The sequence below is a fragment of the Pteronotus mesoamericanus genome, unplaced genomic scaffold, assembly GCF_021234165.1.
Source record: "Pteronotus mesoamericanus isolate MK-2021 breed Mesoamerican mustached bat unplaced genomic scaffold, CSHL_Meso_final contig_164, whole genome shotgun sequence".
Lineage (NCBI taxonomy): Eukaryota > Metazoa > Chordata > Mammalia > Chiroptera > Mormoopidae > Pteronotus > Pteronotus mesoamericanus.
Window position 1 is genome coordinate 1,470,138 of NW_026555065.1, and position 18,340 is coordinate 1,488,477.

At 35.4% G+C, this 18,340-nt stretch overlaps 2 protein-coding genes across 2 annotated transcripts in view; both read right to left on the reverse strand.

The window, feature by feature from the left end:
- The window catches only part of PIAS1 (protein inhibitor of activated STAT 1), a 110,859-nt gene that overhangs the window by 30,236 nt on the left and 62,283 nt on the right, over positions 1 to 18,340 (reverse strand). The window contains exons 3-7 of the mRNA XM_054565231.1: positions 11,081 to 11,165; positions 10,777 to 10,824; positions 9,805 to 9,895; positions 8,848 to 8,982; positions 3,371 to 3,476 (exon numbers count right to left, since the gene is read on the reverse strand). Of these exons, the coding sequence (XP_054421206.1) occupies positions 3,371 to 3,476; positions 8,848 to 8,982; positions 9,805 to 9,895; positions 10,777 to 10,824; positions 11,081 to 11,165 (465 nt within the window). The remainder of the gene's footprint in view (positions 1 to 3,370; positions 3,477 to 8,847; positions 8,983 to 9,804; positions 9,896 to 10,776; positions 10,825 to 11,080; positions 11,166 to 18,340) is intronic.
- On the reverse strand, positions 15,778 to 16,454 carry LOC129064149 (nascent polypeptide-associated complex subunit alpha-like). The gene has a single exon (XM_054565232.1). The coding sequence runs from the start codon at positions 16,423 to 16,425 to the stop codon at positions 15,778 to 15,780; it is 648 nt and encodes a 215-aa protein (XP_054421207.1). The 5' UTR covers positions 16,426 to 16,454.

An 18,340-nucleotide genomic window follows, 5' to 3' on the forward strand; every position in this document is an offset into this window, starting at 1 on the left:
AAAGAACTTGAAAGGGAAAGCTGACAAAAAGAGACCGTAGAGAGGGAAATGAAAATACAGGACAGGGAGCAGTTGTATGAGGGAGCTACGTCTCTTACTGCAGTTCCTGAGCATCTCCTTCTGGATGTCTCATAGCCGGATAAAATACCAAATGTCTAAGAATGCACTCCGATCTTTTCCCTGCAACATGATCATTTCAACACTGTTTTTTTTCCATTTCAGTAAATGGCACTACCCTGTAACCTGGTGCTTGTGAAGCCCAGAACTCCCTGACCTCTCCTTTTCCTTCACTCCCCACGTCATCCACCACGATGTCTATCCTTCGACACTTCTCAAACTGTCCGTTTTCCTCCACTGCCATCATTTATGATGATGCATAATGCCTTCACCATTACCTTAGTGGAAGATATATTTATCTCTTATCTGTACAATGGGTTCCAAACTGGCATCACTGCATCAGCCTCACCTCCGCTTCAATTCAGTCATCAGCGATCTTTCTATTGCTCAAATCTGATCATGTCATTCTGCTTAAAAATCCGTCTATCACCTATGTGGCCATCTCTCTGCCCACTCTCCTCCTTTGTACTATCTAGTCCAGCTCCATTGGCCTTGTCTCTTAGCATATCCCCCCTCCCATCTTGGGGCTTAACTGCTCCTCATCTTTATAACCTTCCATTAAACATCACAGCACAGAGAGGGCTATGGTCTCCTGTTGCTACCTCCAGAGTTCCCTGTCTTTCTTCTTTAAGGCACATGTCACAACTGTAATTCATTAATGACTTGTGCAATCATTTAATTCTGCCTTTCCCACCAGACTGCAAACTTCTGGGGGATGCAGAGGTTGCATGTGTCTTGTCTAATGCTATAGTCTCCTGTGCCTGGAACATAGTAGACTCAATATAATTTCCTGAGTAAGAAGAATAAATGAATAAAAGGTTAAGCAGGAAAAGGAACATTTCCTCCTGTGACTGAAGAAAATAAAGTAGGGTAGGGTACAGGTGCAGATACTTTAAGTAGTTATGGTGGCCCTAAGATTAAGGAAGAAATGGACAGTTTAGAGAATTCACATCTGGTAGCAGTGCCTTGCATTCACAGGCACTGAGAGAGTGGGAATGGTGTTTGAGTCAAATATGGCCAAGTTTTAATTAATTAAGTGATTAACCAAGTTTTGCTTAAAGGCAGAGGAAGAGGAAACAGGAACTTGATTGACCAAGAATTAGTACAGGACTATTTTTGTGATAGTTGTTCAAGGGACAATTCTACACAAATGTAGAAACCACAATATAAAAATCTACTTAATCAAATGAATCAAAGAATGAATTTCTTTGGAAAAAGTCTAAATACTATCAACGTTATTCTTTCAAGAATATAGTAGTGCCTGATTTGACTACTAAAACTTTGCCAGTGGACTTCATTGATAAGAGTGACTCATATTTACAGTTAATTTGATTCTTCAAAAATATCTGAGAAACCTGCCAACATTTTCTTCTGTCAAGTTGTTTTACATAATCTTTTAATTGCACAGTTAATATGTTAGGAAAGTTATTTCTTTACAGAGAGCACAAAGGCAAACAATCTGTTCTTTAGTTAGTTAAAGCAAATGTCTTATTGGTGGGATCCAAATCAATGTTTTTTTGGTTCCCAAGGCCAATAAGATAAGATACTAACTACCATAAAAATCCTACCCAATCTGCATGCACTGTTCACTTCCAGCACTGTAGCAGAGATGAAATAAATTGCTTTTGATTTAGGCAGCTTTTGCTGCTTAATAGTGGCTAACAGTGGATACTTCCAGAAAATAAGAGTGATTCTAGGCTCACTTTCCCACTCTCCCTCCAGATGATGCTACAGCTACAAAATGGGAAGGAGTTAAAGAGCTTGCACAAAGACAGCCTGCATCATCATCATCATCATCATCATCATCATCATCATCATCATCAAGTATAACAGCTTCATCTGCCGTTATTTCTTCATATTACCTTTTCCACACAGGCTCACCTAATTCCAGAATGCTTTCTAATTAGATGAGATTCTAGCACTATGAGGCAAATACAGAGAGTCTCAGTAGAATGACCAGGAATGGACTTTAGAGTGTTAAAAAAAATTCTTCTCTTGCATTCTCCTTCAAAATAGATGCTGGATTCTTCTCTTATTTCAGGATCCCCCATCATCTGCTTGTCCCTGCCAAATGGTGCTTCCACTCCCCTAGACCCCAAGCCACTGCTGTCATTCTAGCTCTCCACTATCTGTCAACAAATGCCAACCCAGTCGGCCGAAAGTGTGCACCCCCGACTCAGGATTATTTGCCTGTTTAAAAAGCCTCTAGAAAAATCCTCCAATGAACTATTGTAGATATACAGATACTCAGAGGTAGTGGATCTTTTATTCTGGCATAGAAACATGTTTTAAAAAGACAACAGTTATGTCACAAAAGGAGATGAGAGGAAAGCTGGCCTTACTGTTCCTAACCAAAATCCAATAGTAGGCTTCATTCATCAATTCACATCAAGAATTCTTAAAGGGTAGCTATCTAACTCCTGTCAGTAAAAATTTTATTCTCTAAGCACCCAGCCCCATTCCGAAATCCACCCATGAAAAATCTCTCTCAGAGAGAAGAGAATAAAAGAAGACCTTTGTTCACCTCTTTAGAAAGGCCAACAAACTCTGGCCTTAACCCTCAAATATTGAGGCCAGAAGAATAAATCTGCAGATCTTCCTACTACAGCTCACTCAACAGGACAAAGTGAACTATCTAGCTATTCATTCCTATGAACCCAGACTTTCGAGGGGTTTTAGAAACCATGTGGTACAAACCTAGTTATAGATGAGGAATATGAGCCTCATAGGAGTAGAGTGACTTGTCGAAGGCCACATAATTAATTAACAGCTGAACTTATTTCATTATTATTTCTACCATTCCACTGACTCTCTTTTTGCTTTGTTAATGCAGGGATGTAGTCACCATATATCCCTGCACATTTTTTCTGGATAATCTTATATGTAAAATAATTCTTATGAAATATATGCAAAGATTTCCTTTCCATCTCCTAGGACTTCTTAAACATTTACTTTCTGAGGATTTAGTAAAATATCTATCCATGTTCATGTACTAACTTTACAAAGGTAATTTTAAGATCAGTAAAACACAGATTATAAAATATAGGACATGACAAAGATATTCAATTATTCAAGTCAATTTATTCTAGCTCAAAACAAGGTTTTCAGTTCAGTGTTTTCAATCCTCTATGGTAAAGACTAATTTAAAAAAAAAACAAAAAACAACCCTAAATTTCTTGAGTTTAGAAAATACTACTCTAACCTTTACCAAAACAGTTCAGCTACTCAAATTAAGTAAGTTTATCATACGTACTTAAAGCTCTAGAATGATCCGGATTCCTTATTCCCTTTGCTCGTAACCTCTGAAGAAGAACTGTTGAGGACAATTGTTTTACAAGATATACTGCCATGGAATAGTTCTGGAAAAAAAAAAGATGCAAAAAACAAACAACACATGTAAGTAAATAGTACATCTAATTTAATCACACAGTGACAAGGAAAGAAAACTAATGCTTTTTAAAACATCTACTGTATGCCAAACACTATCTTAGGTGTTTTCATGAAGAGTAATTCTTTTAATCCTAACCAAAAAGCTGCTGAGGTGATCAGAAACCTACTTTGATGGATGAGGAAAGTGTAGACTGTAGAGAAGTAAAAGAACTTGCCCTAATTTTGCAACTTTCCAGTAATAAAGCCAGGTCTCTCATGCTTCTATATTACCAGACTACCTATGCTTGAAGCTAATCAATTTAAAGCACATATAAAAAAACATGATTACAACTAAATATAAACCAAAGCCAATAATATGCTAAAGTAATCATGAGCTGTAATTAGGAGGTAACAGATATATATAAAATAATAGTTATTTTAAAAATTACAAATTAGATTGGCTTCCTAACCTATACTTATTTAATTTCTCTCTATGCCTTTAACTAGTTCTTGAAAAAGAGCCTACTTGGGCTATTATCAAAACAAGCAGAGGGAAAATTAAAGATTCTCAATGAGAAGCTGCTAGTTTGGCAAATGAATAGATGAATATCCATTACCAGCAGAACAACTATCCAGAGATGGAGGAAGGAAAGGGGGACAAAGGAAAGAGTTAATCTACAGGACAAGGCAGAGCGAAGGGTATGTGATTGGGAAAGAGGAAGAAAAAAGGGCCGAGGCTTATGAAGGGTAAGAGAGACCTAAATGAGAAGGCCCACTTCCCGTTTGGTGTTGGAATCAAGTGGAGGATCTAGTGATTTGGAAAGAAGCAAAAGAAAAAATAGCCACTGCCATCATCTATCTTAAACTTACATACAGTTTTGAAGCAGTCAACATTAAGACTACCTACTTCATTTAAACCTCAAGTCCTATGGAACATTAGCATGGTAAGCATTTTTCTAAGTGAAGGTTGATGAAACTGAGGCACAAAAAGATAAGCAACTTGCTCATGATCATGCATCTGCTTGGTGATTAAGCTGGCACTAGAAACCAAGGGGAAAGAGTAGAGATGCCAGGAGAATGGACTTTATGGCCAAGGTCAGTACAGTTCTCCCAAGTTCTTGCTTTCACATTCACTGTCTGCTTTGACTCTCTTAACCTAGTCCAATGCACATTTCAACTTTCAGTTCCTTTCACAGTTTTAAAAAACGCTTTTCTCCTCTTTTGATCACAGAAAAATATCCTACAATACCCTCTGAAAGGTCAGTTTTTCTTTTAGAGTTCATGATCACATGTTACACAAGTTCTAAAAAATGAAGTGTCAAAGCTAATTTACTTTCATTTATAAATTTAACAATTAATGAGGAACAAGTAACCTTAATATCTGCCTAAATTTTAGAGCATATAACATATCAATCTAATATTAAACTAAAGGCTTCTTTTGGGGGGGGAACCTTTATTCACCTTTATTATTTATTTAATTAAAGTTGCAAGTATGATAGAAACTGGAGAAATGCTAATTAACACTGTGAAATTATGTACTGACAGCTGAATCTTCAGAACTAGGAATTACCCTAAGGCTTTATATAAAATTTTAAAGAAAGATCAAGTAGAAACCACAGCTACAAGTATAGTGAAAAGGTATGCTCACTCTAGTTGAAACATGTAACCAAATAGTAAGAAGAAGAAAAAGCAAAAAGCAGTAGTAACAGCAAAAACGACATCAGGTATTAACAAATGCTACTTGTACTGATAATATGGAATTAAATTTTACATCACATGAAAGAGATTCAGCAGCAAAACCCCCAAACCTTAACAGTGGTATAGTATCTCTTCTAGGTAGATGTTATATTGTCCCCATTAACCCTTCAAAAGCACTACCTAACTCCAACTATTGATATTTATTGCATTACACTGATGGATTTGGTGAAAGCATTTGTCAAATGCTTTCTCTGGAAGTCTTCAAAACTGTCTATCAAGTTCATTGGACATTTTCCCCATAATTAAGATATAATCTACTTATTAAGTGCTCTTTATACCAGTATCTAAATAACTTCTCTACAATAAGCATTTAATAAATGCTAAATGCAGTGACTACCGGAGGTAACTGTAAGAAGTTACAATAGAATATCTTTACAAGTTGAATTAAAACTAGTGACTGAAAAACAACTAATAAATTCTCTTTTGGGCTTTGAAAAAGAATAATTTTCTTTCAATGTTTTACTTCAAAAAGGTCTCTAACTCATAGATGGGGAGCCTGCACAAAGATCTTACCTTATCTCACCTCACCTCATAGACCTTCAAGTCACTTAAGATACTGTCTTTTTTCTGAGGTACGGAAGGCAACCCATGGGAAGAGCCCCTCCCCACTCCTCCAGTGCCGTGTGTCAGCAACTACATTCCCTCCTCTCCTACGGTTTTCAGTCTTGTTCACAGTTCACTGTAAACACCCTGATGTTTACCACACTTCTCCAATAGGCTGTACTTTTCACACACAGACCCCCCCCCAAAAAACCCAAGCATTTTAACACCCTCTTCAAAAAGGGGGTCAAAAAGGGGGTCAAAAAGGGGGCCAAAAGGGGGAACTAAAGACACACTAGAAGTATAACATTAAAAAAGATTCAGAAAACCTAAAGACAATAATTAGGCAAAGGAAACAAATGTGACCTTGACAATTCTGAATTGATAAAATTCAAAATCTGTTTCTCACAAAGATATCCAGTAAAAGAGGAATATAGGAATATATCACTGATAAAATTAAGCTCTATCAAAAATTAATAATTATAATACTTAATGTTGTGACACTAGTACTATTCTCATTAACATAAGAAACAAGTAAAGATATGTCCATTAACACTCATATTATTTAACATCGTTTTGAAGGTGCTAGCCAGCACAGTAGAACAAGAACAAGAAAGTATGGCATACGTATTAGGATTATTTGTATAATGATACATCTCAAACTCAAAATTACCTACCAAGAAGTATCAAGAAATCAACTAAAAAGCTATTGGAACCAATATATGAAATAGCTCGTTTTAAAATAAATCAGCAATAAGTAAGATATGGGGGAGTATTGCAGAGCTACATGTCTTTCTGCAATTACTTTTCCAACATGTCCACTCTCTTTAAGCCCCCATTTATTCCTTCAGTCTCAGAAGATTTACCTCGCTTTCTATCTCACAAACATGAGATCTGATCAGAACTTGCTCATCTCTCCAGTATCAATCATATACACTTACCCAGTCCTTTTGTTTTTCCATTAAAAAAAGAAGCTGTCCCTTTGAGCTATCCTGTGTTACTATGTAGTTCACTACTGATTATTCTTTCTTTCTCTTGTACGTTTAATCTCTTCCTCTCAAAAGGATACCTGCCATCATCTTTTATACATGTTAAAGACTCTTTCCTTAAAATAAAAAATAACTCTCACACTTCTCTCCGGCCACACTTCTATAACTCACTATCTCTACTGCTTCACCACCACCTGGTTACCTTCTTGGCTTCTCCTCCCACCATCCACCAAAAAGAGCTCATGCTAAATATAAAGTCACCTTCATGTTCCTGATCCAAAAGGTATTTTTTTAGGCTTCATCATACTTGACTTCTCAACATCTGTTCCATACTGCTTACCATCTCCTTCCTTTTTGAAACTCTTCCCTTTGCCTCTCATGCCCACCTTCTATGGTTTGGACCTTTCTTACCTCTCCAGCCTCATTTTGTATATTGCTCTTCATCTTTCTCGGCTCTCTAGCTACAGTGGCTCCCTTTCAGTCCCTTGAAAACAGGTGCATTCACCCCTGCCACAGGCTGTTGTGCAGGTGGCTTCCTCTGAACCTTCTGCCCGATTCCTTCTACCCTTCTCTTCTCAGCTCCTGGTTCAGCTAACCACTTTATCAGGGAAGCCCTGCCTCATCTCTCCCTAGTTCAAAATATCCTTCAGTACAGTCTAAAATCACACCCCTCTCCTGTATAGTATTTATGATAAATAAGTTCACGTTTTTGTGTGTGTGACCACCTAACCCCTGAATCTCAGGCTCCAAAAAGAGCAATAATTTTTTCCTTGCTATCATACTACAGTATTGTTCACTGCATACAGTAAGCATTCAACAAATTTCAATCGAATTAGTGAATAGATATGAGCTCATATCACAAAACTGAAGTAATTAAAAACATCCTGACATTGTTCCAGAAAAAGAATGGTAGAGTAAGAAACAGTATTTTAAAAGTTCAGAAACACACCCAGGATAAATAAAAATCAAATGTGTAACAAAGGTGTCTTCTGAATCAGCATTTATTTAATGGTATTAGAACTAAATGACTAAAAAAATGAAAGTAAATTTTTATTTCACACCACACATAAATTTACGATGGACTGCATATTTAAAGGTAAAACAAGGAACCTCCCAAGTCTAGGAGGAAATATAAGCAAATGTTATTTATGTAACCTTGGGAAGGGCCGACAGACTAAGCACTGATGGGGGCTAGGAGCAAGAGCAAGACTATACAGGAAAAAAACTGGCTCCATAAATAACCACAGACATAAAAATAAAAGGCAAATAAACTAGAAACAAGTATTTGCAGCATGGGAAGAAAGAATAGGTCTTAATATATTAAGAACTCATAAATTAATGAGAAAAACAATATAGATATGAATGATTTTAACATGTAAATAATCACAAACATAAAATGTTAAATGACAGTAATAATAAAAGGTATACTACTTAGAGCAATGTGGTGCCATTATTTATATATTAAAATTGGTAAAGATTTTTTTAAAATGCAGTGTGGATAGGGTATGAGTCAACAGGCATGTGAATAAACACACAGTCAGAGAATAAATTTGTACAATGCATCTTTTCATAAGGTAATCCATCAACGTACACAATTATTTCTTAAAATTCTGCATGCTCTTTGACTCAGTAATTCCACTTCTAGGAATTTACTCTAAGGAAATGATCACATCCCTATGCAAAACTACAACTACTAGTATATGGTATTCAAAATGCTCTTTGAAGTAGTAATGAATTAATCAATAAATAAATCAATTAGGTACTGACTAGGAATCAGACTAAATTACAGCACACTCATATTGGAATATAAAGCAGCCATTTAATATCTTGTAGATGAGTATGTAATGACATAGGAAGACATTTATAATAAATTGCTGAGTGAAAAGATCAGGTTATAAAACACTGGAATTTCACGATCCCATTTTTAAAATGGGAACATGTTGAAAATTCATTATGAGACAAAAATAAATCCCTTTGCAACTCATTTTATAACATGATTTACATATAAGCTCAGGTAGCCATGGAGATTAACCCACCATAATACAAAAACCCAGTAGAAAAAAAAAGTACTCACTCTTCCAATTTCTGCAGTCCAAGAAACAACAATGGTGTTTGGTACTGTTGTGGACAATCGGACAAGTGAGGTGATATTAATTGGTCGGCTGGGTCGCTTTGGTTCCACACCATTTTTAGTAGGTGGAAGATAACCCTAAGGATAAATATAATTTATTTCTACTTATTATCTCTACAATCATTTCAACTTCCATTTTTATAATCCCCTTACAAATATGCACTAGAATACATGACTATTCCCATTAAAAAGAAGCAAACATTTACAAAAATTTCCTGTGTTTCTCTAAATAACCCTATAATACTATAGTAAGCCTGAAAAAATTATTGGTGACAGCCCTAGCTAGTATGGCTAAGTGGATTGAGTGCTGGTCTGTGAACCAAAGGGTTGCCAGTTCAATTTCCAGTCAGGGCACATGCCTGGGTTGCGCGTGAGGTCACCAGTAGGAGGTGCACAAGAGGCAACCCCTACATTAATGTTTCTTTCCCTCTCTTTCTCCTGTCTTCTCCTCTCTCTAAAAATAAACAAATTCTTTTAAAAAAAGTAAAGAATCAGGATGAGTTCATAAAGATCTCGAACAGGTATATTTATAAGGAATATCTGAAAGTTAACCAATAACAGCCCCTCTTCTCATCCTCTGTTTAAGACACAGCATTCTTCCATTCCACCATAGGCTTCCAGATGTACGTGAATACAGCTGAAGTTTTACTGAAACAATGTCTTCTCCCCAAAATCCAGTGCAACATTTAAAGCACCCAACTCCAAGGCCTTGATTTTGTCTCCAGTGCTAATGTCACAGCTATTAACTGTATATAGTTGGTACAAGTGTTTCACTAAGTGAATATATATCCAAAATAGAGATGTTTTCTCAATGACAAACTACAATCAACAACAGTTGTTTTGACTTATGTAATACCTGTGTTGGCAATGCATTGAGTAAAAATAGCTTTTAGGACTTACTGGAAGGCTGCAAGGTTTTGTATTCACTTTCACACAAAGATTGGGTGGGAAGTGATCTTCTTGTGGACAACTGGTTTCTGATAAGCAAAACCTAAACAATAAAGAACAAATTTAAGTTCCTTTATTAAAAGATGACCTCAATATTTTTGCTCAACAGCTTATCTAAAAGATGGTCAAACTTAATTTAAAAAACTATCAGACTAGACATTTCATATGATGAACAAGCATATTTAAGCATGTTTAAAGTAAATAATTGTCAATGTAGTTTCAGTGGTCATGACTATCCATGTGTGGTTGTCTGAATATTGTTTCCAATCATTTGAGCGTGTTCTGAGGGGATGGAGGAGAAAGGTTTTGTAGTTGGAACAAATTTAAGTAATTCTGAATCAAAAAATAAAATTAAGTTTCCTTAATATAGAACTTCTCACAGCTAGGCTAACATCCATTGTAATTTTTTAAGAGGGAGACATAACATACAGTATTTCCTACCTTTATTTTCCTGTGGAATTGTTTGTTTGTTTGTTTTTAGTGAAATGATCTAAGTCCATCCCCTGGACCTAATTCTATCCACTAATCAAGGCACTACATTATTCCCTGAGAATTGAAGATGTCAAATAATAACATTACTTATACCCACATATATTTAGAATACTATTTCAGAAGCCCACCCTGGCTGGTGTGGCTCAGTGGGTTGAGCACCGGCCTGTGAAGTGAAGGGTCACAGGTTTGATTCCCAGTCAGGACATGTGCCTGGGTAGCGAGCCAGGTCCCCAGTTGGGGATATGCAAGAGGCAACTGATCCATGTTTCTTTCCCACACTGATGTTTCTCTCCCTCTTTCTCCCTCCCTTCCCCTCTCTCTAAAAATTAATAAATAAAATCTTTAAAAAGAATAAAATTAGGTGAATTTTTAAGAACCTCTAAAGAATAGTAACTTCTAAACTGTGGATATGTATTGTAGTCAACACTGTACCTTAACTGGACCTGCACTGTGAAGTCACATTTGGTCCCAGAAATATCCCTAGAAAGGACAGAGTAAGAACTACAATTATTTTCAAAATACACACTTGAAAGCTGATTCAAAGACACTGCTACTCCAGGTAGTTTTTTCAAATGATCAGAAATACAACTGTTTTTAGGGTAACTAACACTATAATAGTATTTTCAATACTAATATTTGCAAGACACTAATACCCAATATGCTGTTTTATAAAATCGCTTATAGACAAAACTAGATTTAAAGGCCAAACTGCAGGTTACACTTGAAGACAACTTACATTGAACTACTGATTTGCTGCACTTGTTGTGGTGTCAATGCAAAAGCAAAACAGGTTTCTCGAAAGCGCTGACTGTTGTCTGATGCTAAAGAAAAAAGAAGAATTATACTTTTAATTATCTTTACATTCATCAATAAAGAACACAATAAAAATAAATAACCAATCACATGCCTTTCATGAACTGAGATGTATTCTACAGTTTAGATAACAAGACAACTAAAGCACTAAATAAGAAATATGCCAATTGTAGAAATAGGCACAAAAATGGCTAATTCCAGAAGATACATCAGGATTTAGATTCAGAAAATATATAATCCAAGAAACACTAATAAAAAATTATCTAATTGTATAAGATTGGCATCTAAAAAGCATACTTGTAAATAAAACATGTTGATATTAATTTTACTTAAAGTAGAACATAAACCCATTTAAAGATAAAGTACATGGTTTCTCAGCTAAGTAACAAACATACTCACCTGGAGATCTGCATAGGTAAGATGACATTTAGTCTTTAAGGCAAATGAAGAATTTTGTCATCTCCTAACTATAACATTCAAGTTTTACCCAATAAACATCATATATAGTTTCTCCTATACTTAAACAACTTGACTTCAGAATCTGCTTGTGGTCACTCACTATCTCAAAGATGAAAAGAGTTACAAGAATAGAGGAAGGGACTAAAGAAAAAGGAGGGAGGGAAAGAGAGGTGGAGAGAGAGAAAAGAGCAAGAGAACAGGCAAGCAAGCACAGGCATAAGATAACTTTTTGGTTAGTGACTATTTCAGTGTAGAGCAGGGATTCATAAAGCATGCTGCTGTGAGCAACAACAGTTCTATTAGCTTTTAATACACATTATATATATGAAAAAATATCAGTGGTCAACATCCCTCTTGTTCACAAATGTTTTCTCAGTGCTTGGCACAAAGAAGCACTGCTTGACTGTTAACGGAATAAAATAATATGAAAATTAAGAAATACCAGATTAAACTATTTAAACTGTACTTTTTCAGGGTAATTTTCTAGAACTAAAAGATCCCTAGAAGTTATTACCAAGGAACTCCTGGTCTGTGGGCCACTTAAAGCTGTGAAGAAAAAGTAGCTGAATTGGGCCAACTCTTGCTTAAAAATTGGGTTTGGTATGACTTGCAAGCAACATTCCCTCCACAACTACCCACCAAACTGCAGAATGCCATGCTGAAAAACCTGTACAAACATTTAACTATGAGAAAGAGAATAGGAAAAATCATTGCTACTCTTTCATCTCAATATACAGTAGGAGTATCTGTTAACGGATAGGTTTGTGTTTCTGATTTCTATGACGTGGGACAGTTTTTCTCTTAAAGAATCTATCACCAAGAAATAGTCACTAACCAAAAAGTTATCTTAATTATGAAGTATCGACCTGGCAAATGGCCGATAACCAAGGACTAAACAGCTTCCTGGGTCAGGCGTAAAGTAAGTAACTCCTTTGTTTCTTACAGATTATGTCTCTATAAAGATTAAATATAGTCCAGTAGGTTTAGCCTAATTTAGCTTTCTGGCTCCATTCTACAACAGTGCTAAAATAACTTCCTGATTACAAACAATCATATTACTCACTAGGCAAAAATTCAAATCATTTTAGAATATGTATGTACAGTAAGTTTTGGACATGCACATGCAGATTTAGAGAAAGATAGGACTAAATAATAAGGCAGTTTCTTGTGCCATACAAAGAATCAGGTTATTACTTAACAATAACCCCTATTTACAATATATCCTCTTTTATATGCAAATTATAATTTTCACAGTTATTACTATTTATCTGGAAAAGCATCTTTTTACACTATGTGGTTTTGAGGCTTCATTTCCACTATGAACACCAGTGAAGAATTTGTAATTTGGGTCTTTGATAATAGATTACCTAAAAATTTTTTCAAGTGACTTAAACTATCATTACCCCTTTCAGAAAAAATTCAGGTGAAATAGAATCATAGAATCTTCATACTAAAAATGACGCCTTAGAAGTCATCCAAAACAATGACTTCCAATGTTGGGGGTATGCATCAATGTGTACACAAGACAATCCATAGGGATGCAGGAAAAAATAGCTACTTGTAAAACAGGAGATTTAAAAGTAGAGATTTTACATAAAAATCTAAAATCTAGTTTACAAAAATATCTAAAATTTTATATGAAAACCTTATACTTCTATTTTTGTGTTTTATAACATACATTAATATAATAGCTTAATTATAACACATATAAATATATAGAGTATATGATAAATTATTCAGCTGAGAGGTCCATATGATCAAATACGTTTGTGGACCACTGATCTAGAGTTAAACCTTATTTCACTTCTTCCATTCATACGTTGTTTGAATCCTTTTAGAGATGGGGAAGAGTGGCCATTACCTTGTCAGTCAGAAGATGGCTGGTGATAAACAGTTTAATTGTAAGAAAGCTTGCCACCCTATAGAGAGCAGCAAAGTTTAGTGGAAAGAGATGAGATCAAAGACCTAGATTCCAAACTGGTTTTGCCACATATCTGCCATATGAACTTAGGTATTTACCCACTCTGAGTTTGTTTCCTTCAATATATAAACACACATACACACAAACCCTAATTTGGTTATTTTGAAGAAAAGAAATGCAGTAGGGTATTTAAAACAATGAAAAATTTCCTTTTCTGTGCCCTTTCCTCCTTACTTATGCCCTTAATGGTATCAAAATATATAATGCTGTAACTTCTGCCCACTGATGTAATACTTCATCCTATTTCCAGAGACAGACATTCTTCAATACTTTAGACACCATTAATGTGCCGTGACTCTTCCCACTGCTTCAGGTGAGATTTCAGAATTATTCACCACCCTAATCTTTTTCCTCTATAAAACAAATCCCAGGTTGTCATACCCTAAAGTGACAGCCAGAACTAGCCACACTCTGTCATAGCACATATTATTCCAAATATTTGCAGCCCCTCTGTACTAGCCCATCCCCATGGGAGGATTCTACCTCCAGTGCCACTGATACTAGCCCTGTCCAATGAAATGTGAGTGGAAGCATACTGCTTCCAAAGAGAATGTTCAAGAGCTATCCTTTGGTTTTACCATCTACTTTCCAGTCTGCTTTGATTTTAGAGTGAAGAGAACATGGAGCAGTCCCACAGCTATAACGTAAGCAAGAAATGAACCTTTGTTGTTTGCCACTGAGATTCATGGTTGCTTATAAACTGACTGATAGATCATTCTAGATAGCATGTGACTAGAAACTATTTATCAACAACCATTTAGTATTGTTAACCCACACAACAATAATGAAGAAAAGGTGTCTACTCCTTTTTTAGATTTAGAAATTGAGATTAAAGTAGTTATGTAACTGTCAAGCCTCATATAAGTAGAATCAGAATTGGAATTCATATCTACTTGTCTTCAAGGCTCATGTTCTTTTCATCACATGCATTTATTAAACTCCCCTAACCTAGGCGCTATACTTCTATAAATGCAGCCCAGTGTTACACTAGATCACAAGAAATAAAAAAAGACTCTTCCCCTCATCATAACTGGTTATCATATTTACATATTTCCTCCCATAATTTGTTTTTATATCAAATTATGTATATAATTTGAAAACTTGCTCCTAAAAAATTATCCTTGTCACAATTATATTTTTCAATTACAATCTATTATCATATTTTAATTATTACACTGTATTCTATGTCCAGGGTATATGAAAATTTTAATTCACTCCCCTGATTAGTCAGTTAGGTTGTTTCTAACGTCTCATTATTTGAAACAATTGTGTGAACATCTTTGGATTTACAGATTTGTTTTTTGAAAGGGAGAGCAACTTACTGCCTTTCAATCAGTCCCAGATGTGGAATTTCTGGGTCAAAAAGAGAGATTTTTATGGATTTTAACACATCACATGTGATTTTCAAATGGCTGTAACAATTGTAACACTTTATTAGCAATTTATGCACCTACTAATTGCACCCTACTCTGGCCTACATGGAGTCGTTGCTAATTTAATGGGTGGGTCCTTCTTACTCCTTAGCAGTTTAATCTGCATTAAGAATTTCCCCATTTTTAATTTCCTATTTAATTGTTTAATCTTGTCCTACGCCCATTTTTGTATTTGCTTAAGGGACACTGACCCTTGGAAATTTGCTGAAAATATTTTTCTCAGCCTGTTGTATTTATTCATTCTGCCTACATTTTTGAATAATATAAAAGTTAAATTTATACGTAATAGTCTAATCCATCAATCGTCTTTGTAAATTCTAGTTGTTCCCCTTCCTAGGTTCAATCAATTAAAAATTCAATTCTTTGGCCTGTTGTTTCTATGTAATTATTAATCTGGAACTTATTTTAGTATGTGATATCTTAAAAATCTAAACTTCTGTTACTACAAATTGCATATAGTTATACTAACACATTATTTGTTAAATAATCCTTTGCTTCCCTATGGATATATGAGCTTCCTTTATCATATATTAAATTCTTATATCCAACATGGTCTATTTTTGGGCTATCTTCCCAGTGGTCTTTTTTATCCTGGTGCTGGCACTCTACTTTTTTTTTTTTCCATCCCACAAGAAGCTGTAACTTTATTAAAGATAGAAACAGTACAAATTTCAAACCAAGCTGCAGTAATTCTTTCAAAACACCAAAAAAAAAGGGGGGGAGGCCCGGGGCCCTCCTTTTAGATGGTTACATCGTTAATTCCATAATAGCATTTACAATATCATTACTGTTGTTTTTCAGGGCTCGGACTGCCTTTGCTCTTGACACATTTGCTTCTGACATGACCAATTCTATGTCTTTAACTTCCACACCTGTTTCATCAACCTCTTCCTCTTCACTTTCCTCTTGTACAGTTGGAGTCTGTGTGTTTTCCTGAATGTTTGAGGCAGCCTCACCTTGAACTTTGAATTTCTCAGCAGCTGCTAGTTGTGCCTGCTGAGATAAATCCTCGATCTTGGCTTCCCCAAAAACTATGTAGGTATCTGAAGCTGGGCTCTTGTAGACATCTGGTTTTGTGAGGACAAAGAGGATATTCTTAGATTTCCGGATAGTGACCCTAGTCACTCCTGTAACCTGTCGAAGACCCAGCTTGGACATAGCCTTCCCTGCCTTCTTTTCACTCCCGCTCTGTTTTGCTTTACTGACTGGTTCTTCATCAATTTCAGCTGCCGCTGCCAGCTGAGCTTGTTGTGTGGTTGCCTGTGTGGAATCTTGTTCCTCGAGCTCTGGTACTGATTCATCACTGTCAGATTCTGTTCCAGACCCTGTCTCAGCCTGGGGCTGTGGCAACTCCTGCTCTGTAGCAGGGACGGTTTCTGTGGCTTCAGTGGGCATTTTGTGAAGGGAACGCGGAACCAAGATGGCGGCAGGGCACTCTACTTTTTAACTGTTATAGCTTCATTATGTTTTAATATATTAGAGCTGAGTTTCTCTGTTCATCTGTTCTTGTTTCAGAACTTTAACATCAACTCAAATATTTATTCACGTCCAACTTTTTGGCATCTTTGTGCCACACTGGAAGGAGAAGAGTTGTCTTGGGCCACACATTAAATACTTTGCAATACATAATATCACACACACACACACACACACACACACACACAAATCTCCCAATGTTTTAAGTAAATTTACAATTTGGGATTGGGCCACGCTGATAGCCATCCTGGGCTGCATGCAGCCTGTGAGCCGCAGCGTGGACACCCCTGAATGAACTTCCAAATCTTTTGCTATGATTTTTAAAGCCCAATGGTATTTTGACTAGAAGTGCAATATACCTATGAATTACTTTGAACTGGTATCTTTATATCTTTAATCTTCCCATCCTCAAGTACAGTACCTGTGTCCATTCATTCCCTCAAAGTTTTGTCATTTTTATTATATAAATTAATTATACAGTTCCCATTAAGAATATTCTGATGCCAAATATTAATCAAAAGAACAAATGAATAAATATTCATATAATGGAATACTTAGTGGCCAAAAAAATAGAGAAAAGTCAGGAACACCAATTGCTGGTTTCTTTTCGAAGGTCAATAAAATTGGTAAATATCTATGAAGACTAATAAGAAAAAGAAGAGGCACAAATGACCAATATCAGAAATAAGAGGAGACATCACTATAAATCCTACAGATATTAAAAGCATGTAAGAGAATATGATGAACACATACATGGCAAAACTTCTGACAACTCAGAAAAAAATTTCTTGAAAATTAAAAATTACCAGCATGAATTGAAGAAGAAATAGATAACCTTAATAGTCCTGTATCTAGCTAACAAACTGAATTTGTAGTTAAAATCCTTCCTGAAAGAAAACTCTAGGCCCAGGTACCTTAGGTCTACCAAATATTTAAGAAAAAAAACAATACCAATTCTACATAAACTGAGGAATTCCATCAAACATTAGAAAGGAAGCAATATAAATTCTAGACAAACTCCCAAAATATTAAAAATTAAAAGGCAGGAACACCCAACTCATTCTATGAAGCTAGTATTCCAGTTCCAAAGTAAAACAAAAACATTACAAGAAAATGAGCATAAACACAAATATTCTTAACAAAACTTTAGCAAATCAAATCTACCTATATTTAAAAAGAATTATATATCACAACCAAGGAAGCTTTATCCCAGAAATGTTGCTTCCACATTCAAGTCACTAGATAAAATTTAATAAGAAACACCGTATTGTCATTTCAATACATGAAGAAAATTCATTTGACAATAATTCAATATCCATTCCTGATTTTAAAAATACTCTCCGCAAACCAGAAATAGAAGTGAATTTCCTCAACCCAATAAAGAATTTATACAAAAGACCTACAGCCAACATTACATTTAAAAGTGAAAGACTAGAACTTTCCCTAAAAAATTAGGAAGAACGCAATGATAGCCACTCTCATCATTTCTACTCAAAGCTGGGCTGGAAATTCTTACCACTGTAACAAAGCAAGAAAAAAAATAAAATCATCCAGATTAGAAAATAATCTATCCACAAACAATATGATGACCAATGTAGAATGTGTCTGATACAATCTACAAAAAGCTATTAGAAGTTAATTTAGCGAGGTAAAGATGATATACAGAAATCAGAAATTGACATTTAAACAACATATTTAGAATAGCATCCTCTCCAATTGAAATACTTAGAGATAAATCTCACAAAGAGGTGCAAGATCTGCACACAGAAAAATTCTGAGCACTCAGAGAAATTAAGGACACATACAAATGAAGAGATATACAGTGTTCATGCAT